The sequence below is a fragment of the Thermobia domestica genome, chromosome 14, assembly GCF_964235325.1.
Source record: "Thermobia domestica chromosome 14, izTheDome1.hap1.1, whole genome shotgun sequence".
NCBI classification, from domain to species: domain Eukaryota; kingdom Metazoa; phylum Arthropoda; class Insecta; order Zygentoma; family Lepismatidae; genus Thermobia; species Thermobia domestica.
In genome coordinates, this window is record NC_137467.1 from 84,893,745 (window position 1) to 84,919,942 (window position 26,198).

The window sequence follows — 26,198 nt, forward strand, 5'->3', positions numbered from 1 at the left end:
TGTAGTACATTTGCTACATGCCTTTCCTTCGCTGTTATTGGTGTCTCCGGTAGATGTATTACATCGAAAGCAAGATGCAACAACGCTATAACATTTGCAGCATTTACTGCAACCATACTGTCGTCTTGGTAGGCTCCTTCTTCTCTCTCTCTCTCTCTCTCTCTGTATGCGTGTGGTCTCCGTGCCACATATATATCATCAGGCGTCGATTATGAGTTCTATGCAATCAGTATACATAATGATCCTCTACCCGTACATGTTTGTACTATTGAGCGAGTAAGTACACCTTTGTGTACTTATCATGTTCCTTATCGCATCAGGTGCCACTCACGAGTGGAAGTGTAAGCAAGATAACATCGTAAGATCACCAACAGTCTATATAAAGTTGAGTATGCTTGCACAACTTCTTGACTATTCTTTGTCGTATGCTGTTTGCATATACTGATCTTCCGTATTGAATTAGCGTTGTTTACACTTAATAGCAACTGCACACGTAACACATCCATTGTAAATAACACAAGTAGGTATAGTACATACAATTACATACTAGATTCATTTACGGAATATTACAGAAAAGTACTAAAGATAATGGGAAGGAGCGTTGAAAAAATTTAGGAGCGACCTGTCCTCAATTCACGTTCCAAGAAGCTTCACCATACTTCATATTAAACATCACAATTAATTTACTACTGCCACCACCACCATTAATCATAATTATAATAATCATAATGATAATAATAATAATCATAATAATCGCTAGGCTTCCCTGAGGTCGCTATTCTTCGGTTCCCTTGTGCTATAATTTACGACTAGAATATCTGTACACAATTCCATTTGCTTCGGTCCACTTGTTCGGTCCTTTGTGGGCCCACTTTCTAAATTTTGGGTGGGGGCTTTTGCCCCCTCAAACCGTTTTTCCGCAGAAAATAAAAAACACGTATTCGTTTATTTCCTGTGTAGTATCTCCCTGCCAAATTTCATCAAAATTGGCTTGGATCACTAAGATGATGTTCCTTGTTAGATTATTTATTTTTCTATAGGTTGGCCATCTGTCTAACTTGAAACTTGGCTGCAATGAACCAGCTTTGTTTCTGTATATTAATGTTAAATAATTTCCTTATGATCTTCAGCTATTAGAAACCAGCTTGAAAGTACTTTTACAGTTGTGTGTTTCGGGAAGTTAATAAATCCAAGGGAAAAGTGGGATGAGGAATTGTTCATTGAAAGTAACTTTCCTCAAATAAGCAAGCAGAAGCACTGTTTCTGTTTCTATTTCTGTATTTACTGTTGACGAGTCTATTAAAAGAATGGTGTCACTAACATTGTCTATTGTATTTTATATTGCAAATTAGTTGTAGGTCAGTGCACAACTAATTTAATGAGTGATGTGTGTCCTTTATTTTCGTCACTCATCGAATCCTTTGTTTTCCGTGAGGGCAATGCAAGGAAATGACAACAAATAAAATCGAATTTATATTATAAACTGTCAAAGAGATAGAAAACTAATACAACAGGACAAGTATTCTCCTCCTCCCGTTGGTTGTTAGTTGCTGGTCAACACACATCTGCAGCTGTTTTCAAATTTTATATCAGGATCAGTTTTACTATTTCGCTACCAAAAGGGGTAAGATAGTGGAAAATTTAAGTATTACGTGGAACTAACGATGTTATCTGGATCTACCATTATGATTGGAAGAGAAAAAAGAATGTGCGTAGCATTTTATAGCTAATTAGCAAGAAAAAATTACAAATAAAACCGTTTATAAACTACAAAATAACATTATTATATTTATTACAGACGTTGTTTTGTTGTGTAAGGACCCCTAATATGAGGACAGGCACCTAAATGGAGACCCCAATCTATCTTGTGAAGCAAGAGCTGCAAACTAGTGGAAGCAAGCTAATACAGGGGAAATAGCCCGCCACAGCTCCGAAGTCACGTGAGCTCGTTACGTGGAGAGTTGTTCGTATAGTGGAGGGTAGAAGAAATTGTGTCCCTATACAATTTTATTTACGCGCACACACCAGGCTACGCTAAAAATGGATGACGTAAATTGATATTCATTCTATCTTTACTTTCTTTTATACCAGTGAGTATGCGTATTGAAACATGTACTGAGTTACCGGTCTTTTTCCTCTTATATTTGAAATAGCGTTAGTCATTTGTTTATCGGTCGAATGAAAAAAATAAAATCTTTGAGTTTTACGTCCCACGATTATGCCAAAGGAGACGGTGATGATGAGTAACGAATGAAATGGTAGAATGAAGGAAGTGGGAGGAAACGGGAGAACCCGAGAAAACCCACGCACACAGTGTTTGTCCACCACAAAGTTCACGTGGCGGGGGCTGGGATCAAACCCGGGACCCCAAGCACCAGAGGTGAACGCTCTACAACTGAGCCACCGCGGCCCTATCTGTCGAATGTCTTATTACGACACCCTTAACATGGTTCAGTATATACGACCGGTCTCATAGTGTGACCCATATAGTAATATTGGGTCTTTTATTAGCAGCTCATTTGTATCGACATTACTGTATTCATAAAGTAGTAATAGGTACCACTCATAAAAATAGAAATATAGCAACTTTGGTCACATTTTTCAATATAACTTTCTATTATTATATTTTTATGTATTCCAATAGTTTGTGTCGTAAATCAGACATTCAACAGAATATATTAAAGTAGCAACAGTATTTGTTTATGCTTTAATTGACCAGTATATAGCATTTTAACTTTTAGGGTCTCAGATTCGGTGATTTTGCTCTTCCTCCTCTCTCTCTCTCTCTCTCTCTCTCTCTCTCTCTCTATATATATATATATATATATATATATATATATATATATATATATATATATATATACATATATATATATATATATATATATATATATATATATATATATATATATATATAAATAATCGAGTTCTCTCTTTTCTTGCTTGGAACATGCACATGTATAAAATAATAAAGTACACATATTTCATATATAGCCTATATATATATATATATATATATATATATGGCCGGATTTAGGGGTGGTGCACTGAAGTACGTACACCCCCCTCCGTTGTGAATATACACTATCTAAAGTGAGAAGCTAGCAGTTGAAATTTCATGTCATGTTCCCGTTTCGGCTTGAAAGAAAGCGGAGTTTTGGAAAAAAAAAAGAAAGAAAAGAAAAAAGAAAAAAAAAGTTAATTTTCTGAAGGTTGAAGCAAAAGGATTTACCGAGAGCAGATACTTAGCATTTCCAGGGAAATTCCTCATATACACCACAGATGCCTAAAAGCATTTTAAAAATTTAAATTTAATTGAAATGTACTGGTAGTTATTGGTGCACCCCCCCGTCAGGAAATCCTAGATCCGGCTCTGTATATTATATATATATATATTTACGGACGGGTGGAGCGAACACAATGGTAGGCGCTATTTCCAATAGAATTGAGTTATTTAGATGAAATATATTTTTATCGGACTACAGAAAACTTCGTAAATAGTTTGGTTTTGGAAATGTACTGATGTACTGCAGACCAAAGGGAAGTTTGTTTGATATATGATATTGAATATTGAATTGTATGGAAATGGTCAAACTTCCTTTTCAGTTTACTCGAAAGTTTGTTCGATGTTCGATGTACTTGTGAGAAAAGCAAAGTATGAGAAACTTCAGCAGAAAAGAGAAACTCTAAAAATGGACTCACACAAAAGTGGTGAAGCTGGAAGTTAAGAGTATTAGTGTAGTGAACTTTTTTAAAAAAAAATTATATATGGATTAATCTTTTCGTGACTAAACGCAACCAAGCCGAAAACAATGCTGAATCGACAAAACTAGTAGTGAAACTGTATGCATCTACGGAAAAGTTTTCTGCAAGAGATGTGGCAAAGAATTGGATGCTCGCATTGAAATAGTGCAACGTAATAAACAGCTAAGTAGTGTAATGGCACCTAGAAAATTCAAATAAAAAGCCGAAACACATTCCAAAAGGAGAAAATACTGTGAGAAAGGGCATGAGAAAGTTGAACGACTCGATTCGTTCCGAAACGAATGTGTGTATCAATTCATAATCAATGATAAGCATACGTAAAATGGTACTATACATCACTGCTAGATCTCAATATTACACTATTCCCGACAGTGCGCGAGTCAATCAAATAGTTAAATCGAGATGGAACCATGTCCATTTTAGCAATCTCATCATGACAACCAACGTTTATGTAAATGAATCTATCAACAAGTAACTTCTAGCAATAACTACAAAATATGTAGTGATACATTATTTTTCCAAACTTAGTGATTTTCCACTATGGATCCATAGTTGTACTCAACAAAGTCAATTCATATGAAAAAAACGTCGAATTCTTGAAACTGCTCACATCTACGTTCGGTTGAACACCTTCAAGCTTCAACGCAAGCTAAATTAGGCAAAAGTGTTAATGCTACGATATTAAAGCAACAATTTTGTACAGCAAAGTGGACAAAGTGGCCAGAACTTTTGATGAAATTGCTTTCCAAAATTTAAAGGGAATCATCTAGAAAAAAAGATGTAAAAACTACTCAGCTATGTCAAATTTTATACTGTTGAGATGTATTCCTTCTTGGAACCGTTAAGTACTACTATTTTGAGGACTGCATTTTACTATGGAATATATTATATTGTGTTTTGTTTTTTGTTTATCTTAAAAGATACAGTCCTTAATAAATTCATGCTTTATGTGCAACAATTCAGAAGAAAGTTGTAATAAAAGTTAAAGTATCCTTATATTTATCTCTTTGACTCTCCGAAAATGGAACTTCCACTATCGTTCAAATGTTTTAAATATTTGCATTCCACTTATACATGAGAATCCTGTATATATACTAAAATTCGTTGCTTTTACAAGAAATACGTAGGGATGCGCACGAGACGAGTCGAGACAGGATTTTCCTGACAAAATTCGAGTCGAGACACGGCTCTTCCAGTAGAAAAATATACATTTTTCGAGTCGAGACATCATATTAACAGCACATTTTCGAGCACAAATCTTGTCTCGTGCGCATCCCTAGAAATACGTGATAATAATAAATATTTCTCAATTTCCCCCTTGGAGTATAATTTCTAAAAATTTACAAGTGAACTAAATTGTCGTATTCTGTGTACTAAAAGCAAACATATATTACATTTCGTACTTTATGCTTAAAATCAAATTGATAAATTCTAGCTGATATCAAAGAAATGAAATTCTATATAAATTTATGGGATAAATTAAAATTGTGCAGATATTCTGCACGCTAACCTGAAATAGAGTATATAAATATCAAAAGTTAAAATCCTCAGCTCCTAAATATTCTTTCAGTTAATCGGATACTCAGTTAACTAGACACTAATTGAGAAATTATCTTACATGTGTCTGATAATAATTACAGAACATAAAACTCTGTCATGATTCTACTTTTCACTATTTCGTTTTCACACTGAAGTGTACATTAATAGAAAAATATGTGCTTCTAAAAGAAAATGACCAACGTTATTTTTGTGTCACGAGCACTAATCTCATCACGTGACAAATTATGTTTTTTTATAAAAGAGGAAATCACGGGCTTAAGGTGATAAACTGCAAGCAGTTAAGCTGGCAGATCAATTTCCAAGTGTCTCATAAAGTTGATGGAGAGCCACCAAATGGGAAGCAACAGGTGAAGGACTGGCGTTCGGAACAAAAGGAGTGAGAGAAACACTTGCGAAGCTTCTTACTACTGCCGCTTGGAGGCCACTTCGTTAATAGTTTGAGTCTCCGTTTTTGAACTAAAGAATTCGGATTCTCGCTTCACTGTCCTTTGTACTTTCCATAATCCGATTAACTGCCTGAGGAACTGCCATTCAAGGTCAACACAGAAGGACATTATTGTGTCAGGAATTTTGCTCTCTTCACTTTCAGAAACTCATTTCTGAGTACTTTCTATATTTTTTTAGCCATCATTTTTCCTTGTTGAAAATGAATGTCACACAAAAGTAATAGATCAGTTATAAAATTATACAATATCATTTTGAATATAACGGGGGAAAAGTGTCTGAAGCTAAGATGTAAACCAATCAATAGATCGAGTTGAGTTGATTTTGAGTTTAACGTCCCGTTCAGCAGCGAGGCTATATGAGACGTGGACCTACTGATTAACGTGGAATCCGAACCACATGAGCTCCCGCCGGGAATCGAACTCGGGCCTCCCACGCCAAAGGCGCGTACGCTAACCGCTTAGCCACGGAGGAGCTCTCAATAGATCGAATTAAGCTTAATGGATAAATGGAAATCTAAGGGAAACCTTACGTGTAGCAGTGTTACAGTGCATACTACGTAAACTCCTTAAGAAGCTAAATTTTACCACGAAAAGGCTTAAATATAACATTTTCCCCAAGGATCTTATAAAATAGAGGATCTGCCTATACAACAAAATCGTGAGGCCATACGTTACAGTTTCTCTACCCTTACTCTGCTCGCTCCGTCCAATAAGATCGCAATGTTTTGAGCCAACATTCATGGTGGAACGAAAATAGCCAATCAGCAAGAATAGGCGTGCCGATGCTCTTTTTGTTTTTTGCATCATCGAGTTTTTTTTTTTTTTTTTTGCTCCGTTTTATAACATCCTTATTTTTACTCTACATCAAATGATGGATACCTTCAAGATGAATGAATGTTTGAGAATGACACAATATTTATCTCTTTAAATTCGTCGAGTGGAAAGTTATTTAATTCCATTTTAGCATTGTTTTTCACAAACAGATTATTATTTATGTATCCTGAGAAGATATAGCCATGAACGTGTCATCCGAACATCTGAATCAAACCTAGTCCATTCGATAAACATAACAAAGTTATGTTCATACATAAAAAATTAGGTGCCATGGACAACCGAGTAAGTCCCTAGGATCCATTAACCCTGTTGGTATAAAGAAAATCGTAGACTCGTAGTGAAATAGCTATTGCATCAACATTGTTCATGGCAAAATCATGGTTTATAGTCCATTCTCTTCAGTATGAAATAAGCTTTCCAGAAGTGCAATATATTGGGGACCATAACGTGCTTGAATAGGGAAAATTGAGAGAACGTTGGGAAAATTCCCTCCATAAGTCTCCCTCTCCCATTAACTTTGGCCCCCTCTGGAGTGGGCCAGGGTAAAAGCACACAATCCAAATGTATCTCGAAAAATACTGTAGAGAATAGAAATGAGTGTACCAAGTTTGTATTGATAGACGGTATACATATGGGTGAAAAGCGTGTATACCAGTACACGCTTTCCGCTCGTACCTATTCTGTCTATCAATCCAAAACTTGGTACAGTCATTTCTTATCTTCTATAGTATTTATCAAGATTCATTTAGATTGTATGCTTTTACCCGGGGCGACTCCAGAGGTGTCCAAAATTGATGGGAAGGATTTCTGGAGGGAATTTTCCTGACATTCTCCCAATTTTTGCTATTCAAATACGTTATGGGCTCCAGCCCATATCACCTCTGCAACACTTGTTTCATGCTGAAGAGAATGAACTATAAACCATGACTTTCCAATGAACAATGTTGATGCAATAGCTATTTCACTGCGAGTCTACGATTTTCTTTATACTAACAGGGATAATGGGCCCCAGGGACTTACTCAGTTGTCCATGGCACCTAATTTTTTGGCATGAACATGTCTTTGTTATGTTTATCGAATGGACTAGCTTTGATTCAAATGTCCGGATGACACGTTCATGTCCGTTCCTTGTGAGCATTATAGTAACTATAATTTCAACAGCACTGCAGGCATTCTATCAAGTAAAGATGTCATACATATATAATCCTATAGGAATACATGGGGAATCGATTTTTGATTTTCCATATCTTGGAATCAACCGGATGGATCACTTTCGTCAACGAACTTAATTCTTAACTTCCAATCCTCTCCATTCTGACCGAAATTGATGCTGGTCCATCGAACAGTACTTGAGATTTTCTGTCTTCTAGACGGACACGCGGACTGACAGAATAAATATGTAAAAGAGTTTTGGGTAAACAGCTCCTTAAAAATTGTAAACTAACAACGTCTCTTATTGAGTTAAAACTGATAATAAACTAACCATCATTAAGTTTTATGTTATCACTAAGAGCGTTGAAGTATAAATTGTAGTTAATGAGATAAAGCTAAGTTTATCATCAACTCTGTGTAGGGTAAAACTTTACTTCATTTTATTATTATTATTATTATTATTATTATTATTATTATTATTATTATTATTATTATTATTATTATTATTATTATTATTATTCAGTGTTCTACCTTTTATCAGCTACTGGAACTAATGATAATTTTTATTAGCCGATTACTTTAATTTATTATATTATTTTCATTATTATTTTAAGGTTTGGGCCTAGGAATGTTTCTTCCATCTTTATCGATCTTCAGATTCCTCTTTTAACTCCCAATATTTCAAATCATCGATCAGTTGTATTCTTCTTCCTTTTAATCGTGTTCCTTCCATCTTTTTTTATATGGCGGTATAAAGATGGTTTCTTCGCAACATATGTACAATCCAATTGATCTTCCTGGACCGCGGTGACTCAGTAGTACAACGTTCACCTCTGGTGCATGGTAGCCTTGGTTCGATCCCAGCTCGCACCAAGGGAACTGTTTTGTGGACAAATACCGTGTGCGTGGGTTCCCTCGGGGTTCTCCAGTTTTCTCTTACTTTCTTAATTCCACCATTTCCTTCATTTCTAATCATCACAGTCTTCTTTAGCCTAGCTGGCATAATTGTGGGACGTTAAACTTAAATATTTCATTTCATTTCCAATTGACCTCTCGATGAAGGATGCTGACTAAATGCATCCTCTTCTCTCCTTTTCGTTTTAAAACATCTTCGTTTGTTGCTCTCTTTGTCCATTTTATTTTCGCCATCTTTCTCTAAGATCATTTCAAAACTCTCTAAATATTTTATTAACTTACGTAGTGGCCAAGTCTCTGAATTATACAGTTCAATACTCCATATATAGCACTTGACCAATTTCTTCTGTAGTCCAATATTAAGGTTGTAAGTTAAGAGTGACTTTTTTTTTTCGTTGAATGGTTCTTTAGCTATGACAATTCTTGACCTGATCTCTTTGGTGCAGTAAGCATCTTTCGTCAAAATACTTTTCAGATCCTTGAAATTATTACCCCTTGAAGTTCTCTTTGTTCTACTCTGATCAGTAAGAGCGCGCTTCTACGGGATATTCTCATGACTTTCGATTTTTCGATGTTGATTTCCATTCCATATAGCTTCCCAGTGTCAATTATTTTGTCAATCATCTCCTGTAGTCCTTCTTCGGTTTTAGCTATAATAACCATGTCGTCTGCATACCTAATCTTCTTAATAATCTGCCCTCCAATCTTGAAATATCGAATTCTCATTAATGCTTCCTTCATTAAACATTCTCTGTAAATGTTGAATAATTAGGGAGACATACTACAACCTTCTCTGACTCTTTTACAATCTCCACACTATTAGTTTCTCCTTACTTCAAGCGCGACTTTACGCGCTGTCCTATGTACAGATTGGGAATGAGTCGTCAGTCTCTCCAGTTGTTCACGTTTTCTTGAAGTAATTTCAGAAATTTGGTTGAATTGGCTTCAATTGGTTTGTTTTATATTAATATTCTGCAAAGATGAGATATTTAGCAATCAATAGGTGTTAATAAGCCGAACAAATGATACGTTTCACAGCAAATTATCAAGCATGCTTTTTGTACAAATCGAGAGAAACCAATTTTGTAAGGGACTAAGTTCGTGGCGAATAATAAATAATTGCTTTTTCTAGTTTTCTGAAACAGATTATTTCTTACTATTGTCTACATAAAAATTAACGAATTAGGGTCAGATTGTGTTTATTCTTATTTGCCTTTTAACCATGACGCACCAACTCATAACAGTGACGCACATATTAATTAAAACACTAAATAATATTACAAAGATTCCATGACTTGTAACTTTTACATTATCATATCAAATTAATAGCTTTAATCTTTGTGCGGCTCGGTTAGGTTGTCTTGAAAGATAAACATTTTAAATACGAACCTAAATATGTACCTCAGTGCACATTACTGGACCAGATACGAATATATTAAAAGTGACAACCTGTAAACTAAAACTGCAGATTGCACGTTTCTGTATCATTTCTTAAATCGTAAAGTTAGTTCTCTTCTAGCATGTTTACAATAATATTGATATTGTTTGCATAAGTATTTTGCTATAACTGTTAAGTCATTCAAATTGAGAATCATGCAAAACGAAGCATTACATCCGATAACATACAACATCAGATGGCAAACTAATAAACTACGTGGTATGAGACATACTTCCTCGATTTGTAACTTGAGCAATTTTCTCATTGAAAGCCCTACTCGTTTTCCATACAACGTATTGAAATTCAAAACAAAACTACATACTCATGGGTAACTGGAACATTGTGCTTAATGTTGGAAGCGCGCAATAGTCCTAATAAATATGTTTGTAATCGAAAGGAGCTCAAAAGCAATCATGGAAGTACAAAGGGTGTTCCATAGTTCTTTCCATGTTTTTAATAGATGAACAGTAAGTTGTACCTTGACGAACTGACAGAAGTATAATATATTTCCTCTACTTTGTGTATTTACTAATTCTACATAGTATTAAGTGAAAACCGTGTTTACACGGCATACGTGACATAAACCAAAAGAAAAGCTCCTTAATTAAAACAAAAAGAAAAAGAAAGAAAAATTTTCTATACTTTAGTTCCTTCTGTAGTTGGCGTTGTGTTGTATGATATTAATATATATTGTTTTCATGTACAGTCTTATTTAAAGCATTTTGGCCACTCATCTTTCTTTGTAAATCCTTTATTCTATCGACAAATGAAGCTGAATTACTCACCGTATTTGCCGGTGTATGAGACACAGCTTTATACTATTAATCTTTTGCGGGCGGTTAGTTATTTGTTTTGGAGAGATGCGAAAGAAATGGATGCCCTGAAAACTATCTAAGCCTATGATTGGCTATTCAATTACCTATGTGACAAATTAAACACATGTCAGGCTCATAAACCATACTCGCCTTCTCCGCTCAGATGGTGTGTGCTTATTTCCCACGGTAAGATCCATTGTGTGTTTGTATGCCACGCCTATCTTTAAGAGTTAAAGTAGATCTTAAAAATAGAGTGAGTCTTATAGAATGAAGGTATGGATCGTAGTAACTCGTTCTTTTCAAAGCCTTGTACTCTATCTTTTCGACGTCGGTTAGTGTATTAAGATATCTTCGTCGAAAGTGAAAAAATGGCACTATAGTTCTTTTTTAAATGTGGCGTTAGTAGTCAGATTAATGGAGGTGAAGATCATTCTTTGTGTAAGGACGATAATGCCGATGAAGTGGAAGAACAATACATCATGGGTGACGACGACACGAGTAGTAAAGATTCAGATGGCGGTAGCATAGATTTTCCAGTTTTCTAAAATGTCTTTGCACTGTTGAAAAGCGTTTTAACCGATTTAAGCCCCCCGGGTTGAAAACGATCCAATTACGTACTTAGTTATTGCTAAAGCTTATATATTTCTCCCGGGTCGTTTTAGACTCGGTGTCATATATAGCCACTGGGAGGTCAGAAAGAAAACTAAATTCAACACGAATAGGTCAAAAAGTATCTATTTTCCAAAATGAATCAAAATACAAAACAAAAAAGATATGGGCATATATGGGTTAATATTAAATTTTGAGTTGCTTTTTTTTTTTTTTTTAACATTAAGAGGTATTATTCACCGAAAATATAATTTTACCAAATCTTTATACACTTATCAATTTTTCACGTTATATTTCATACAATATGGAAATCCATCGACACAGTCCTATGCAAATAGCTTGCGAAGTCAAGTGAATCGGGACAGCACAGAATAATATTGAGATATGTTAGATGCAATGATTACATAGCGTACACAAAGAGTAGGGAACAAGGTCAAACTTCCTTAAAGTCCCGGTTTATATTTTACAATAAAATGAGAGAAGTGTTTATTCTTATGGCTATTCAAACAATACCGAAAATGTTCACGGTTTAGAAAGAGTATTACATTTACTTACCTGTGGAGCACATAGAATATCCATCGTGTATTCAATCTCGTGGTGAAGATCACTAGAGTCCAGTAGTCCTTTCAAAACAACTTGTCCGATAAGATCATGTCTTGAAAATCGATCGAAATCATAAACGGAGAACTGCAGGTAACGGTCTCGTAGATCCTCATATGGAACACTGCAAACAAAATAATTACAAAAATGTATACAAGAAAAATATAAAATGGAAACCGAAAATAGCATAGATCCAACGCTTCTGGTTTGATGAAATGGTAAGAATTGAGGTTGTACTTATTCTTATAGTATTAAATCCATAGAAACATTGGTTGAACCAATATTGAAACCAATAATTACAAGAAACCAATATTGAAAGAATAAAAGGTTAAATCTCACATTTTTGGTTTTGTGCCTAAGTAGAATAATGTGCAAGATTGTATTAGTTATTTATTGATTAAAAACATCTGTGATAGATATAAATAAAAATATGTTATTCGACAATATTTTTATGCCAGAAAAGTAATATATCAGAACATTGACGATTAGAATGCTTCACAATGTTGGATAGCAATATTTCTAATGTGCAAGGATGCACAAATCGTTGTAGAAATATCTAAGAAATGGTGAAGTTTGTTTTATATGTTCCCGAAAAGATTGTTTATGTAGAGGTTGTTTCTGAATATATGCTTGATTGAAAAGAATGTGGAAACATTGAAAGCAGTGCTCATGATGAAAACACATTTTTGTTACTCTTACTCACTTGGTTACTTCGAGCAAAACAAAGAGCTCTTAGAGAAAAACCATTCTTCCAATAAATATATGTAAATTGTAAGGTAAAATAAATATTCTTCATTTGTCATTTATTTGATCAAAGTAGCAGCATGGGTAGTTCTAAATGCTGCACTTTAATTTAATTCCATGTTACACTAATTAGGTTCCTGTATTCCTGAAACTTTTCAACAGTTATTTTCTAACATACGAGTGTATCTATCTAAACTCAAAATTAACTCAACGAGTGTACCTATCATTATAGCAATCTTTAGGGAACACAACAAATAACATGATAAAATTGAATCCACATTATGTAAAATGTCCCTCATTTTAAGTTTGAAAATTCGATCAGACTGTTAGAGTATGCTTCTATCTTATATGAGACCCGGTTCGATTTCTGCTGTGAGCTATGCGTCAACGTTTCATATAACTTTAGTAGTGAAAAGGAATCTACACTTTCACTTAACAAATAAAAGCAACTTTCTTTTTTCTTTCTTTTTTTTTTAATTTTACATCATAAAATTTCAACATTAGATATGACTGTAGTCACCTGATCAAATAATACTGTGTGCAGACACTGAAAAATCAAACATTATGTCTCATAATATTATCCTTTCCCCTCCCTAATTTTTTTGTTTAGTTACAGACCTTCAAGAGTTCAAGAGAATAAAACTATTAACTATTTTTATTCCAAAGAACTTGACACTAAACATAAACATTGTCTGGAGGTGAGTATCAATCCTGAATAGTACGGTTGTCGAATATTACAAGATACCTATAATTTACGTTATTTACATTGTGTTGTATTAATAATCTTCTATTTTAAAATATATCTACATAAAGCACTTCTATAGTTTTCTATAAACATCATAATTGGGGTAATAGAAATATTAACAACTGATTACGAACATGAATTTGTAGTGGTTTTCTATGAAATAAGAAAGATGTAAAATACTTCCAGCTGCACAAGAATTATTGCCATTTGTATTGAGTTCAGAAACGAGAAACAAGTACAAATTTGTTGACCTTACCATGAAATTTATTCAATATACTTCTATTGTTATTTGTGAACTTATTTAAGTTTGAAAGTAATAATGAAATCAAAGTGGTTATTAGAAGGCGCTGGCTTTTGTAGAGATGAATTTCAAACTTTGTTCTGAATTCTAGGGTTCAACGTATTTCCATTGCTGAAAAAATATACCTAAAGAAGTCTAACGAGTTAGATAAAATGATTTTAAATTTTTCCACGTTTATTTGTAGTCTTCGAGAAATTGGAAAACTACCAGCAAATATAACTAGAATATCTCAAATGTTGTAGTACATTCGATAAAGGGATATAAAACCACCGAAAAAGAACTTGTTACATCAGGAATGAAACATACAGTGAAAAGGAAACTACAGAGACCTTTTTATAACCTGTCACGCGTTAGGAAAACACATTTTCTTTCTTAGTGAGCAAAAGGGATTAACTAATATTTTTAAAAGGTAAATGATTCTGTTTTTGTTGCTTTCAGTCGTACAACTGAATAGAAACGCTTGAAAAACACTAAATTTATGTTGAGAAAAGTACTTCGGAAAATATTTAAAATTAACAGCAATTATATTATTTTTTTAGAGGTACAAAGGTACAATCACTTAACACTTGAAGTGGTTGTAAAGTATTTACACATCATGGTACAGCCCAAACACAATGTGTTTGATATATCTGAACGTCATTTTTGATTGAATTATATTTCCAATTAGAATAATTTAAAAGTAATGCTAATTTTGTGCAATTTTAAAATTTAAACGGACTGAGAAAAACAGTGCAAAGATTTAAAATGGCTAGCAGAAGAAAAATCAATCAATTAACTAGCTAAGAGCAATGAAAATATATGAAGGGCGTAAGATATATCACAAAACTGAAAACTAGATAAATGTGGAATACACTGCATTGTGAGGGCGAAGACATCACTGTTACAGATAAGCTCCAGGCGTTTTCGGCGTGACTATCAACCAGAATAAAACAGTAAATTAAAAAGGAAAATATAAATTCTTTGTTACATAGAGTTGATGGTGGATTTCAAGAAAATTCCTATCTCTTTTAATCAAATCAAAACAAACAATAATTGTGATGAGGAGATAATGGGATTTTTTAATTGTAATTAGATGAAAGGTGTTTTACCAAACTTAGAGATGGGTTATAGCTTAACAAAGACTGTGCTACAGAATAGTTTTCATGATCGAAACTGAATAAGAACAGTACATTAAACATTACTAAGTATTGGATTCTTTAATATCGCAACTCCTGCTTGTGTAAACATATAAAACATACAAGAATATGTTGTTTACAAGAATACGTTGTTTATAAAATCACAAATACTGTGAGTCATGAAGTGTTATTTCTCCTACTACCAGTGTCACCTAAATCCAATAGAATTTACTTATACTAAGTTGAAGAATTAGTTGCGAAATTTAGAATTGCAAACGATTTTCAGCTTGTGGTGCAAGCTTTGGCTCAAGTAGTAGTTGGTAGTTGAAGACATTAAATTCAATAACTCGTTCAGGGAAGAAGTTGTTGCAATTGGATTACATTTTAGAGCCTACATATTCATTAGAATTGCGAATAACAATGACAGTAAAACGTAAGCGGTATAGGAATTATGTTCCTCCCCCTGGTTATCGAAATTAAAAGAAGGCACATATGAAATAGCACATTTTCTTTCCGCATAATTCAAATGAAATTTATAATAGATTATATAATTCCAGTAGTAATGTTTACTAATTTGTTTACGAGATATTGACTGTTTAAATTAAAAGTAGACATGGTTGGAATTATCAGTGATTTATTTTAATGGAGACAGAAATAGTTTTAATTAGTTAATATTATTCACAATTAATATGATAATGTTTTTATATATATTTATTGTGATTAGAGAAATATATGTAGTGAAACAATCCTAGATATATTGTCGTTGACTTGGAGAACATTCTTAAGTCATATTTGTTTAGTGTACAGAAATAGTACAGTCACCGACAAAAGTTCTTTTCTTTTGATGAAATTAGTTTCTTAAATAACTTCAGAATGGAAGGATAAATTGAGTACAATTTTGAGTAAATTCTTGGAATACCGAGAAAGCTAATTAGATTAATTAAGATATGTTTAAGTGAATCCCAAAGTAAAGTCCGGGTAGGAAACTTTTTGTCCACGAGCTTTCACGTCGAAAGTGGCCTAAAACAAAGAGATGCGTTGTCGCCATTATTATTTAACTTTGTTCTGGAATACGCTATAAGGAAAATCAAAGATAGCAACCAGGGCAAAGAGTTGAACGTTATTCACAAGGTTATGGCATATACTGATAATGTAAATTTAATAGGGGATGATAGGAGAACAATAGAAAGAAATGCAGAGATCTTATTAAACGCTTGCAGGGACATGGGTTTAGAAGTAAATGCAGAGAAAACTAAATACATGGAAGTGCGTCGGGACCGTAATACAGCAAATTATGGATGCGTTAAAATATTAAATAATACTTTTGATAAAGTGGATAGTTTCAAATATCTAGGATCAATATTAACAGAGGAAAATCATATTCACGAAGAAATTAAATGTCAATTAAAAGCAGGGAATTCGTGTTACTATTCGGTTCAAAATCTCTTGTCGTCGAGAATTCTGTTGAGGAATTTGAAGCTTAAAATATACAAAACTATAATCATGCCTGTTGTTCTGTATGGTTGCGAAACATGGTCGCTTACTCTGAGGGAAGAACATAGACTGAAAGTATTTGAGAACAAGAACCTGAGACGAATATTCGGACCCAAGAGGAACGGGAATGGGGAATGCCGGAAACTTCATAACGAGGAACTACATAATTTATATGGTTTACCCAACATTGTTAGGGCCGTCAAGTCTAGGAAGCTTAGGTGGGCGGGTCATGTAGCTAGAATGGAAGAAAGTAGAAACGCTTTCAAAGTCTTGACTGGAAAACCAATCGGAAAACGACCATTAGGAAGACCTAGGCGCAGATGGGAGGACAATATTAAGATGGATCTCGCAGAGATTGGAATACAAAGTAGAAACTGGATGCAGTTAGCTAAGGATAGAAGTCAGTGGAGAGCTTTTGTGAACGCGGCATTGAACCTCCGGGTTCCATAGGCCATAGAGTTAGTTAATTAGTTAGTTTGAGTAAATTAAAAAGAATGTAATTTTCTGTTCTTTCCAGTCATACCACCGTTATTTCCAAAATATTTTTTTCCAAGAGAAAGAACTTTTGTCGCTGAAAGTATAATATGATTTTTCTTTAAGCAGACAGCTTCTTCAAATAAAAGCATATTTTGAAATAAAACGGAAGGTTTGATAGTACTTAAAGATGTCGTCTATTGTTAGTCTTATCTCATTGTTGAGCTCGTAAATTTGATCTCCCTAGGCATGTTAAGTGTTTAATTGCAATTGTTCTCCGTGTAGTATCATTACATTATTTGGAAATTCGAAAATGATATTAAACACTGGAAACGTATTTGGAGTTCCACTAACAATCATGATGAAATTTGCATAGTAGATGGGATTAACTTGCGAACTTGCGATTAACTCGTAAATTTGATCTCCCTAGGCATGTTAAGTGTTTAATTGCAATTGTTCTCCGTGTAGTATCATTACATTATTTGGAAATTCGAAAATGATATTAAACACTGGAAACGTATTTGGAGTTCCACTAACAATCATGATGAAATTTGCATAGTAGATGAGATTAACTGGCGAATAGTGGCTAGGTATTCCAATTTGCATGCATGTGCAAGTGGACATGTGTCCAATTTAGATCTGATAATTACAGAGTAGATAACTAACAACACGCAGCGATATAATAAATATATATTTGCTTTCAAAACTACCGTCAACACTGTTTCTTACAACATACAAAGGAACTATAATATACAATTTTCGTCAAGTTGTATATTTGATTTTCCTTCAAAATAGGGAGTTTTGAGTACACGAGAGTACAGTTGCGAATACAAGAGAGTAACCTCCTTTGAAATGTATTTATCAATAAGAAGCAAAACGGAGATCATTAATGCATTGAGTGTTTCTGTAAAAATATTCCAGAGTGAAAAATAGTCCATATTTCTTAATGATGGATGCAAGAGGTCCATGGTTTCATCCCAGACCATGCAAATTTATAAATAAAGTGAAATTTCTTGTTCTACATGCCACGAATATGCAAAGACGCGGAGAAAGATGGTGATGATGATGATGATGAAGTAATTAGTCGAATGAAGAAAGTGAGAGGAAATGGGAAATCTCCAAGAAATCCCACGCACACGATGTTTATCCACAACAAAGCCCCTCAGTGCAAGCTGGATCGAACCAAGAACCAATACACAAGATAAGAGCGCCCTTCCACTGATCAACCGTGGCCATCATGTAAGTTTATATATATGTTGTAAACAATACTATTACCTAGCGTTTTCTCGAGATTTACTTGTTGTTTCCCACATTTTTTGTTCCGTTAATTCTTTCACAATCCTCCATTTCATTAATCTCCACATCTTTCAGCCGCAAGGGTATAACCGAAAGACAATAAATTTAAGATATCATTTAATTTCAAATATACACTATAAATCATGTCTCACTTGTAAATATAGATCAAATCCATAAAGTAAGAATTGAATGTTAAAACAATAGTTAAATAACAAATAAACTAAAAGCTAAAGGAATTTGCATTGGATGTATAAATAACCCTTTGTTACCAACCACATGGGTTATAGGGGAATGAATTACTATCAGCGTCTTGATTTGCATCAACGTTATTTATGTATTTCTACACTGATTCTTTTACTTGTCATTTAAGTACTAGGACAGTCAAAAAGTTTCCGGAATTTTGTTGCAACGCTTTATTGCCACAATATAAGTACACGTTTGTTTAACCGCCTTCAAGGTACGCTTCTTTGGAACACACACACTTGCTCAACTACTCCTGCCATTCCTGGAAACATAGACGAAAGTCCTCTTTTGGTACCATATTTTACACTAACGTACAGCTGTCACGTTGGTTTTGATCTTCTTCTACGGTGGTGAAACGGTCACCTTTGAGGTCATTTTTCCTTAAACCATTACCACCGTAAACTGTCTTAAGACTGTAAAAGTCTCTGAATCAGATTTCCTCAATTTACACATGAACTTGATGTTTGTGCATTGCTTGAACTGCGACATTGTGCCAACTAATCACCACGCACATCTCAGTCCAGCTACACTATTCGTATACTGCCTGTTATGGCCTGTTCGCACTTGCCAAAACCGTATGTAGACAACCCAAGGGTTGTGTTGTACAAGAGTCATTGTGATTGCATCATAAATGCCAAACCTACAACATTTTGGGTACTTTTTGACTGCCCTGGTATATCATCAACTGCCTTATAATGTTAGGTTAACCCTGGAACGGTCGACAGGTGAGCGCAGCGCTCACCCTGGTTTATGTTTTCGTTTCAAAGCCGCCCTAGTGGGGTTTTATATAAACGCATCATAATTTTATTTGCGATTTTATTTTAATAATAGTAATAATAATAAATCATGAAATGTCAACATTTAGAAATGTGTTGAAAATGAATCCCGTATAAAGTCATAAACAGCTATAGAAACGATTTTATTGTAAGTGAGCGCCGCGCTCACCTGTCGAGCGCTCGCGTCACAAATCAACAGTCGACCGTTCCCAGGTTAACACTGAGAAGTTTATGCTTCATCAATACTCGAAACACGACACACGAGCTTGCCATTTAGCTACACAGAAACACTTGAATATACATTACTAGGCCTAAAATGTGTTAATAGGATCACAATATTGGGCCTTTATGAGATTGTAAGTTAGTTCCCTACTTATGTTACTTCACACGCTAAGTATTGAATGAAAGAGAATTTTTGAATTCTGTTTATTGTAAGAAACGACTATACATAATGGTGGCTATACATATCATATTTACTTCTAAATGAATGTTTCACCTAACACTAATGTGCAACCCTCAAAACATGTAAACGTTACGAGTTGCCTAAACATCTAGGCAAAAATATCTAGATATTCTTAAGCCTTATTATAAACACAAGTCCATTCGTGTCTACGTTTTCGCGTGATCTCTTTTGCTGTCCTTAGCAGAGTTTATACTGCATTATGACCCTTTACTTTAGAAAAAAGTACCGATATTTTAGACAATTTATTTATTTATTTTTTTGGTGTCAGAAACAAACAATAAGTGGAACTGATATAAATTAAGATTTTCTTTTATTGTGTTGAGAATTTCTATTTTGTAGACAACACTCTAACAGACTTCCAAATATTCTCATTTGCTTTGTATGGTCATAATAATATTTTAGACTTTTGTAATGAATGAATCCGGAAGAAATTATATCTGTACTGGTATTAATTATGTAACACAGCCCACAGCTAAACTGGAGTTTATTTTAAAGTTCACAGTCAAAACATGGTTTACACCTCCACGCACATCCATACTCTCATGTTTCACAAATATACTACTTTTTGAAAAGGTTATTATTTTATTTTCTTTCGCTTTATACAAACGGTTTTTGTTCACAAAGAGAGTAGAGATGTGTGGAAAAAGTTATTACTTCAGTATTAACATCCGGCAAAACATAAGAGACGGAAATTAAAGTATGTAAATGGTACATTTAGCGTAGGAGTTAATCATATTTTATATTTAAAATGTACTGTGAGCCTTCGGGGAAACTAATAGTTACAGACGATTAAAAAATCTCTACTTTTAATATTAAATAGCTGCAAACATTTCAATAATGGTCAGTTACTATACAATATCATAGTAAGACCAATTCTAAAATATGCAAATTTAGTCTAAGGAGGGGGTATATTTAGTTTTATTAAACATTTGAAGATGGTACTAACATTAATATCCTGTTGATACATTAATACATGTTGTTAATATCCTGTTGCAATTTATTCTATGTTTTTGTGCTACTTGATCATAAATTAATGTAAGGAGAACCCTTTGAAGAGTGTGACTTCCTCAAGAAATGTTTTAAACATTACACTCTCTTTTAAGAGACAGGCGTTTAGAAATAAATTACATTTTACTGACATTCTTGCTTCCATCAGTACCTTGTAGATTACGTGAAAATTTTACTGAAAGAGAAATTGTAAAGGCGATATTAATTTATGTAGCCAGCAAATACTATCTTTTTTGACATACAATATAATGCAACCAGATGAAATGTCAGTTCTTTGCATGTAATGATAAAACCTTCAGGATCTTCTATTTCTGGTATCAATTTTGGCCTTTAGGATGCTCACTTTAATCAAAGTGATATGATTTTTAAAAAAAACAGTTTGAGGAAGATATGTTAAAAAAATAAGTTTAAACTATGTTAGATGTTTTCTCGCGATACGATCACAAACATCCTACCTACATCCTCAGTGCTTCTTTGGAGTTGAAATTCGACTTGAAATGTCATCGGGGACCACTATTCATCTCAGCAACCTCGAAAATTATGGATTCAGTACTAGTATTGATCATTTTATACTATCCTTATGTGTCATTCCTTCCCACCTTATCTGTATAGGTGCTAAGGATGTCTTACTACACACCATTTATTGTCAGAATATAAATCAAATGTTTATCAAGTTTGGCTCGAATTGCTTCAGATGTTCCAAAATTATGCTGAAACATGCATCCACAGACACATATATATAAGATTGACTACATTTTCTTTACTTAAATACCAACTTCGGGTAAAATAATGTTATGGTTAAGAAAATATTCCAGAGAATATATTTTTTTGATTAAATCTAATTATTGCCTAAGTTGTTTAAACTGTTTTTAATTACGAGTTCAATTACACACATTATAGAAATTAATTTGTCCTCTACTTCGTCTTTACCGTTCAAATCATATCTGTCCGTTGCATCATCTTACTGTTTTACACTTACAATACTGTCGATATATCTTATTCTAATTACACATACGCTCTTTTTCTTTCTGTCTATGATTTCCAATTTCTCAAAATTGTCTTCTTTCCTTCGGTTATTGGAGCAATAATTACCTTACTTGGGTGACTGTGTAGGCACCAGATGTTTTCTTTACGTCTTTTACCTATCACTTTATCAATATACACAGCAACAAATTATACATTCACTACATTTTGTTTCAGGCAGTTACCAAGAATGAGAATAATCTATTTTATTATCTGAGTGACATATAACATTTGCTTTACTTCAATGTCTTTCATCAACTTAGAACTTAAACTCACAAATGTCAAGACAATTCTATTTCTTTTGAGATTTCTTACTTGATTGCCTGTAAGATTATATTCATTTTGTTTTCTAAATTTGATTTTGGTTGTCTTTTCGCAACGCAAGGCTCGTGAGCTAGCTGCTAGGCCATCTTGAAGTTTCGAAAAATACAAATACAAAATAAATAACAGCCTTTAATTTTTGTTGTCTCCCACTTCGTCAGCCTCAAGGAGTGATGGCTAAAAAGATGAACGACTATAGAAGAATTAGTGAAATGATGTGAGAGCAAACCGTAGAACTCCGAGAAACCAACGAATAAAATATTGTCTACCATAAACTTCATAATTTGTCATAACTTCACGTGCTAGAAGTGAGCATTTTACCACTGGGACACAGATTCTGCGATTATCCCTTTACAGAATTTCAACATGAATAACGCAAACAGAACCAAAATGATACGATAAGGATTGATGCTATGCGTGAAGCAGTATAACATGATAACTTGCGCACCTGTCATTTATACAGGATTCGATTCCGATATAATTTAGGAGATCCCTTGTGGCCACATAGTTAGCATACATACCTTTGGCGAGGAAGAGCAGAATTCCCGGTAATATACATGTTTTAATTCCACGTTAAGCTCTGGGTTCATGTCTGATATAGCTTTGTGTTGAATCTAGCAAACTCCAAATCAATAACTGAACCGAGGTAGTTTATTTGATGTTAACAGTAAACCTCGTACTATATAGTTTGAGTGTTGTGTATTTTTGTAAACATAAATTAATAAATATTAGCCCTATTCTACAATATTAGCTTTAACGAAAAGATATAGGCTACAAAGATGAAATATCGACAACTATCATCAAACTTAACCAAACGGAATAGATGAGTCTAAGTTTTCATGCGCAGGTTTCGAGCAAACCTAAAAATGTGATACAGTGTTATAGCGCTATCACTTATGAAGTTGGAACTGATAATGCAGTATGTCTTTATCCATCATGTCGCTTTCCATTATGACATTAGCAAAATAACAGTGCATATTATGGTTAATAAGATACACTCCAAAATTAAGATTATTTCTCAAACTTTAACTTGTCGCTAACTATAATATTATCGAGAGATTATAAGACATACAGGGTGTTTCAAAATAACACCGACAACGTTTGGAATGCGATTCCTTACACCAAGATAAGACAAAAAGTATAGACCAACCTGGGTGCAGAAATCCGTAATTTCGGAGTTATAAGCTGTCGAAAATATGAAAATATGAACTTTAACGGTCCATAGCTTCAATATTATGGATCTATCGTAGTTGGGTCAAGACTTCACTTAGGAACTAGTTTGTGTCCTATCCAAGTATCAGAATCCTATGGTACTTCCGCAACAATTTCTATAGAGGTAGTTGGTGAGTAGTTCCAGATTATATGCATAGCCAAACTCCATCTACTATAAACATCTTTGCGTGAGTACCGCAGGATTGTGAAACATGTATTTTTAGATAGCCAACATATTAGTTCCTAAGTGGTCTCGACGTGACTGCAGTAGGTCTCAAAATATTGGATCTCTGGGCATTTAAAGATCATTGTTTCATGTCTTCCGCAGCTTATAACTTCAAAATGACGGATTTCTGCACCCAGGTTGGTCTATACCTTGTGTCTTACCTTGGTGTCAGGAATCACCACCCAAACGTTGTCGGTGTTGTTTTGAAACACTCTGTATATCTATCGACAGTTCGCAGTGCGGTAGTTGCAAACAGATAAACAAAACCACATGCTTAAGATTCGAGAAAAACAAGTTTTCATGGTTCTAAAAATGTCTGATGTTCGTTGCTAATGATAATTGACAATTTTTATTCTATTGAGAAATACTATCTATTTATTCATGCATTGTATATATAAATTAATATATAAAGAAATATACCCTTAAGTAGCAGGTTGCATCTATTATTGGCTTGTGTTAACAGTGACACACACACACACGTTGTCATAACATTGACACACCTAAATTTACAGCAATCCACATACTTCTAAGAGTGACGCACATTAAGAGTGATCTACATACTACTTGTAAACCAATAAAATAAACCAGTGATGAATCTTATTACGTTATCCCGAGACCAAACTTAATACTTAATTGTATATTCCCTTTGTTCATTTTAATCAGAATTTTCTTTATTTTCTCAATAATTAAAGTGACTACCACTCTTTTAAAAAAGAAACTTGGGTATACACAAATAGTTGTATGGTATTATTGACAAATTGTCCTTATACCACTCAAAACCAAGATCAAAAACAACCGTTTAGACAGCTGTATATAGTCGTCAGATATCTGATAAAATTGTAGGACATATGACGTTAGTGTAATTGGGTCTATGGACCAAAAAGTGTGTTTATTCGGGGAACGTGTGCCAGAATTTGTAAAGAATGTAAAGAATCTAAATTCTCTCTCAGAATAGTACTAGTTTCAAACTAATTCGAAGAGTTCGACAATTATATAAATGCTTAAGAACTGCACACCAGTACCCAAACAACCGTATGTGTTTGTAGTATCTGTGCTTTCACTGACCCTCACTCTGCAGGTATAGTGTAATTCATAAAATTATGATTTATAGATTAATATGAGTTCCATATTATACTAAATACCAATTTCTCATACCTCACATACTTTTCATTTTTAGAGTTACATATTCTTCTTACTTGTCAACACAATTACCGTCCACATTTACCTTAGTAAACATCATTATAATATTCCTATCCTACTGTCAATGGCATCTGGGGAGTATATTTGAGGGTGTGTTTTAGGGACTGTAAAACGAAATTTTTGGATTCAAAACATTTGCCTGCCAATTAATCCTTTTGTTTTCAAAACAGAGGGAGATTGCTGGAAGATAGATATTGGAAACAGAACGGATAAGGGACTGCTTCATTTTTTTTTAATTCTACAAAACGTGTTCTTAACCAGATACTTTATTTTCTTCAAAGTGTCGAACGACCTAACATGAACCAATCTTGGACAACTTCAAATAGTCTGTCAAAATTCTTTACGTGATACAATGAGAGACTTTGTAAGGTTACAGATATCCTGAACAAAGGCAATGTGTTCTAAGTTGGTTAACAGTTTGAGCTTTCGAAACTCGGTAGTTCTCCAGTTGACACTCCTCCCTCATGTATCCACGCATGCACTTCAACTGCCGGTAAATATCAACACCTTTTGCATAATACTTAGATAAAAACGATTCCGCATCTCTTCGATGAATCCGTCGTTTCAGGTCAGTATCAAAAAAGGATTTCCTTCTCAAGTGATTTTATTAGAAACAACAACAGAAATTTAAAATTTTGCATAATTAAGCCTTAAAGTTTATAGTTCAACCATCGTACGCACCACGAATTTCTTAGACTATTAATACACTTACAGCTCTTTTTGTGTCAAATATCTTCAATTACAGTAATCATATACAAATATCGTGAGCAATGAAATACTTCAGACTATAGCTATGTGTATCTGTGTATTACAAAATGAATAAAAGTAAATCTATACCTGAATATGAAAGTTTCATTGAAAACAGGATTCAGATTTTTCCTGTGAACCTTCGTTTGAAACTTTTTCTTTCGATCCGGTAGAAGATAAACTTTAACGTAAGGATCACTGCTTCCCATGATATCTTTCACCGGTAAGTCTTGAGCTTGCAGAATCTGAAATGGAGAAACATTGGACAACTTAGAAGACGAGAATTCTTTACTTAAATAATAAGTATCATACAATGCTATGTATAAAGATTGTTCATACCTACATATGTTGGTAGAGAACAAAATAAATTTTCACTCTAGAGAGTTTCACTAAAGAGAACATCATATTGTGTCTATTCAGGAAACTATCAAAGGTTTAACTTCACGTATTCACGAGCATTATTTTTATACTCCTAGACTGTTTTCCAAAAATGTTTCGGAAGCATCAGTTATGGATTTCGTGCTATGTCACGTGAGCAACTTGTCCAGCCTAAACAGATATCACTTAATTATCCACAATCTGTGAACTACCTCTTATATAAAGATTTGAGCAAAATGCAACAAATACTTACAAGATTTGTTGGAACAACACGAAGATTAACAAGAGGAAAACAAAA

The 26,198-nt window shown here is 33.9% G+C and overlaps 1 protein-coding gene across 1 annotated transcript in view; it reads right to left on the reverse strand.

Annotated features, from left to right (window-relative positions):
* Window positions 1-26,198, reverse strand: part of LOC145670243 (synaptotagmin-10-like) — a 354,389-nt gene that overhangs the window by 166,192 nt on the left and 161,999 nt on the right. Inside the window, exons 5-6 of the mRNA XM_081738645.1 lie at window positions 25,613-25,767; window positions 12,090-12,258 (exon numbers count right to left, since the gene is read on the reverse strand). Of these exons, the coding sequence (XP_081594771.1) occupies window positions 12,090-12,258; window positions 25,613-25,767 (324 nt within the window). The remainder of the gene's footprint in view (window positions 1-12,089; window positions 12,259-25,612; window positions 25,768-26,198) is intronic.